At 35.2% G+C, this 4,559-nt stretch overlaps 2 protein-coding genes across 2 annotated transcripts; both read right to left on the bottom strand.

Annotated features, from left to right (window-relative positions):
* Positions 1-61: 61 nt before the first annotated feature.
* Tsp_12319 (leucine-rich repeat-containing protein 57) lies at positions 62-778 on the bottom strand. Its single transcript, XM_003366255.1, has one exon. It carries the CDS (start codon positions 776-778, stop codon positions 62-64), a length of 717 nt encoding a protein of 238 aa, XP_003366303.1.
* Positions 779-1,092: 314 nt separating this feature from the next.
* Tsp_12318 (cullin-4B) lies at positions 1,093-4,441 on the bottom strand. The gene is made up of 16 exons (XM_003366254.1): positions 4,367-4,441; positions 3,993-4,057; positions 3,814-3,925; positions 3,568-3,699; positions 3,387-3,537; positions 3,205-3,323; positions 2,910-3,102; positions 2,707-2,811; positions 2,523-2,633; positions 2,366-2,448; positions 2,064-2,312; positions 1,889-1,994; positions 1,659-1,732; positions 1,509-1,607; positions 1,295-1,447; positions 1,093-1,188 (listed from the first exon to the last, which is right to left on the bottom strand). The coding sequence occupies exons 1-16, from the start codon at positions 4,439-4,441 to the stop codon at positions 1,093-1,095; spliced, it is 1,923 nt and encodes a 640-aa protein (XP_003366302.1).
* Between the last annotated feature and the right edge of the window lie 118 nt (positions 4,442-4,559).

Below are 4,559 nucleotides of genomic sequence, written 5' to 3'. Positions count from 1 at the left end.
CAAAAAAATTAAAACAACAACAACAATAATAATAATAATAATAAATGTTTCAATTGAAAATTTAATAAATTTTCTTCTTCGTCGCCGTGAAACGGTCCATATAGTTCTGGTAGTTGGGCAAGAGGCAAAATTCTCTCATAGTGAACAAGTTGCCGTCAACGGCCAACAAACTGATGCTCGAATCTCGCAATATTGGATCCCAAAACGAGCCCAACGGTAGACAGTTCTCCTCGATACGGAGCACTTTCAACCTCCTGCACTTGGCCAACTGTTCGGATAGTGTGTTCAACTGATTCTGGTTGAGTATGAGCTCAATGACGTTCAGGTTCGCCACCTCGTCCGGTATACGGTCAATCTGATTTGCCGACAAGTCCAGCACGTCCAGGTTGGCTAATTCGCACAGGACCGTTGGAAAAACGCTGAAACAGTTGGAACACAGGGTCACTTGGCGCAACTTTTGCAAATTTCCCACACTGGACGGCAGGGTGGTCAGCAAGTTGGAACCGACCGACAATTGTTCCAGCTTGACCAGGTTGCCAATTTCATCGGGCAACAGTTGAAGCCGATTGCCGTCCAAATGCAACTGCTTCAACAGTGAAAATTCGCCAACAAAGCCTGGCAAGTGTGGAATTTTATTATTCGACAAATCCAACGACCTCAGCCGGGATCGTGATCGCAACGCTTGTGCGGGAATTTCTTTCAAATTGCAATTGGCCAACTGCAGCACGCCGGTCTTCTCAGCGCTTTCAAGATGATGTTTCACCGCTTTGTTGCCCATACGTAAAATCGAAAATCGAACAAAATGATGATAAAAATTTCAAAAACCAAATCAATCAATCAATCAATCAATCAATAAAACAATGCACAACGGATTTCTTCAGCATCATTCGTACAATATGCAAATAAACGCCAATTAAAAATGTTTTATTCAAATTTTCAAACAACCATTCTGTAATTGTATTTTTCTTTTGTAGACGAAGAAGAAGAAGATGATGGTGATGATGAAAAATAAACGAACATACGAACAAGCACGCTACTTTTAAATGTGTTTCCAATGTGCCAAAAGTAAATCAAAAACGCAAAACAGAACGGCTACGAGATGTAATTGTAATTGCTTGAATTTTTCACATCACGACTGATAAATCTTCGTTCAATCAAATTTTCGATACGCTTCTTCACATCGGAAGCCTGCAATACAGCAGCAACAACAAAAATGTAATTGTGCAATTATAATTGTAATTGCAAATTAAATATTTTTGTTTAAACAATAATAATAATAATAAATATTATTCACTTGAACGCTGAATTGCAACTGTCGCACTATTTCCGACATCAATTCTGAATGGCTGATTGTTTTTCTAGTTTTCAAAATTCGAACAATCGCCGCATCAATGCTAAACACTCTGTTGCTGTTCACCTGTTCGACGGTCATAAAATTTTCTTCGTTCTGATTAAAAATTTTAAAAAATAACTAAATAAATATTTATCTAAAAAAATAAAAGCCAAACCGTTTCTTTGGATTGAATCTGATTGATTTTGATGCGCAACATGGGACTGGTGAAATTTGCGTTAAAAATAAAAGTGTCATTTTCGTTCACATCTTTCCCCTGAAAAAAAATTCTGAAAAATATATGCAAAATAAACAAACAAAAACATACTTTTGGCACTTTTTGAATAACGCGAAACTTGCCACATGCTAAAGACTGCAACGTCCGACGGAGTTCCACAGTTTCTGAAATAAGCAAATAACCATTCAAAATTTCCAAACATCAAACATTGATTATATAAATTTAAATAAAGGCCAGTAAATAAGCTCAATGGCCAAAAATTTGTTCCAAATGGAAGCAATAAAATGTGAAATTTCAAAAAAAATTAAATTATTACAAACCTATATTAGTCTGCTGTTGTATCGATTTGAAAGACAGCTGATCGCTGTCGTTGAACAACAACAATACAATGCCTTGGAAAAGCGACACTTGCAACTCTTTTTCCACCTACAAACAAAGAAAAAACACAGAATATATATGGTAAAAAATTGTGGATGTACAAACAAACAAACAAACAAACAAAGTGCAACGTACGCCAGGTTTAAAACGAGCAGCTACAAGGCACTGACCAACGTAAGATTGCCATGATAATTTTCGACCAGCATGTTTCTCCATGTAAAAATGTTCAAACTGAGACATGCTCGAAAGTAGTACTTGCGGATATATGATGTCCATTTTCGGGTAGCTAGGCCAGTTGCCGATTGTCAGTACGCTGACGTTCATTTCGACGACAGAATTTAAACAATTGGATGCTATTAAATAATTCTGAAATATCAATTATTGTTAGCAGTGAGAAAAAGAAGAATACTAAATCTCACTTTAAATCCAGAAGCGAATTCTTTGGACGTTTCAAAATCTCTAAACATCACCTCCAATTTGGAAGTAAAATCTGAACCACACTCTACAAATGATGTACAATAATCAAGTGAATTCGTTGAACGCACAATTGTATGTCATGCTAATTAATCTGTATACCGCGTTTCAGTTCAGACAAAACTGCCTTTTCGGCGTCAAACGAAGCACTTTTGCCAAAAAGCAAACGTTTGGCCAAAAATTTTTGATAAAACATCTCAAATAAATCTTTGCCTACAAAAATTAAAAGAAAAAACAACACCATTTGAAATGCCCTTCACAATGAGCATAATTTTTCCACGCATACCGTCGACGATGCGAAACAAACTTAAAGCCTTTACAGTTTCCTGATCCAACTCTTCTTCTGGATATTGTTTTCTTCCAGTGCGCAATTTCATGTCAATAAATTTTGCTAAATTAAATAAAAAACATGCAATTAATATCTTTCTCCATTCTTTTCTTTTTTTCATTATTAAAATCCCCACAAAAATATACATTTGCATAACCTACCCAAAAGTTCATTCACTTTTGCGGATTTTTTGTTCACAATGGAACTAAATACCGAACGTGCCGCAAGATCAATACCGGCTGAGTCAGAAAAACAATACGAAACTACGTTGGATACAAAATCACGGTATTTCAGCAAGCTGCGCAAAGCTTCACAATCTATCTCATCTCCTTTCAAGAAAGATATAACATTGACCTGAAATGAAAAGAGAAAAATTAAATTATTTTTAAAATTCAATCAGCCATCCTCATCCTCATCTTCGTCAGTAAATTAGTTGTTAAATGAGCAGTTTCGTACCGAGATGTAATTGGAAAATCGTAGTTTCAATTCATCGATACTGGCTGGATCGTAACTAATCAACTGGTAAAGTAATTTCAAATCGTCCAGTTGCGAATTGTACAGCATACAATCAAAGCCTGCAACATGACGAAAGCACTGACGTTTAGAACAAATCCACCGTTCGATATTTTTTTAGAAACCTTTGTTCAGGATATCTTCGACGTGAGGGGATATTAAGCCGTCTTCAACCACTGATATCAGAGATTTTCCGCTGTTTTTGTCCAAATAAAATTCAGTTCTTTCCGATTCTAGCTTCAGCTGCTTGGTTACATAGGCGAGATAGTGCGGTACCTAGACAAAAGTGGGAAGCAATTTTAAAACAATTGTTTCCATTTCAACAGCCTTCAAAGAGAAAAACATTACATCATCAACTTCAATACGTCGCATTCCTTCTTCCAAATAAAATGTTTTCGTCTCTTCAAGCAAACGATCTTCCAAAATTTCATGATAAATCTAAAATAAAAATTTCCAACTCATAAACTAATTTGCATGTTTCGCTTGGCAAGGCTTGTATACATTCAAAGTGGCAAACATGTGAAGCAAATTTCTAATCAATAAATGATCCACATCTTCGCCAGAGCGTTCTTGATGAATTAAAAAAAGCAACGAGTCGACCAGCTTTGTTTGAATGGAGCTTCTCATGATTGCACAAGACCGAAATATAGTCAATCCCATTTCCCTAAAAAATTACTTCCAATACAAACAAATAAAAAATAAAAGAACATTTAATTTTTCACCAAATAGACATCATTGGCATTTCTTGAAGAGCAGCAGACCGATCAAGTTGTGAAAAAATTAGCCTTATAGATTTCTAAATGAAAAAAAAGAAAAAATGTAATTTTCAAGCACCTTCAAAATCAAACAGCACCTAACCGACTACAACTCAACACTTTTATTGTAAAAATTTCTTTTAATTGGCACTCCTTTAGAAAATTAAAAATGTAATACAAGTATTTGTTATAAACAAAATATTTTTTCTAATAATTTCCAACACTACCATGCATCAAAAAGCAGCCACGAAAACATGCTCAGACAAAATATTAATAACAACATTTTAAAGAATAATGCCATTATAAGATAATATTATTTCAAAACTGCACTACTACTTGAAAAAACATACCATTTGACTACAATGTTCTTGCCAAATTTTCATGACCAATTTTGAAAAGCTCAACGCATCCAGTTGGCCTTCCATAAGAACCGCCGATTCTCTTTTGAAACGCACTCTTCACAAAAGTGACAATTTCTCATAGAGCCATTTACTTTTACCCATAAACGCACTATTTCGTCAACAGTCTACATTGTTTATTCTA

The sequence above is a fragment of the Trichinella spiralis genome, assembly GCF_000181795.1.
Source record: "Trichinella spiralis strain ISS 195 chromosome Unknown Scfld6305, whole genome shotgun sequence".
Lineage (NCBI taxonomy): Eukaryota > Metazoa > Nematoda > Enoplea > Trichinellida > Trichinellidae > Trichinella > Trichinella spiralis.
Note: the sequence above shows the minus strand (reverse complement) of the source record. Positions and strands in the feature narration are given on the sequence as shown.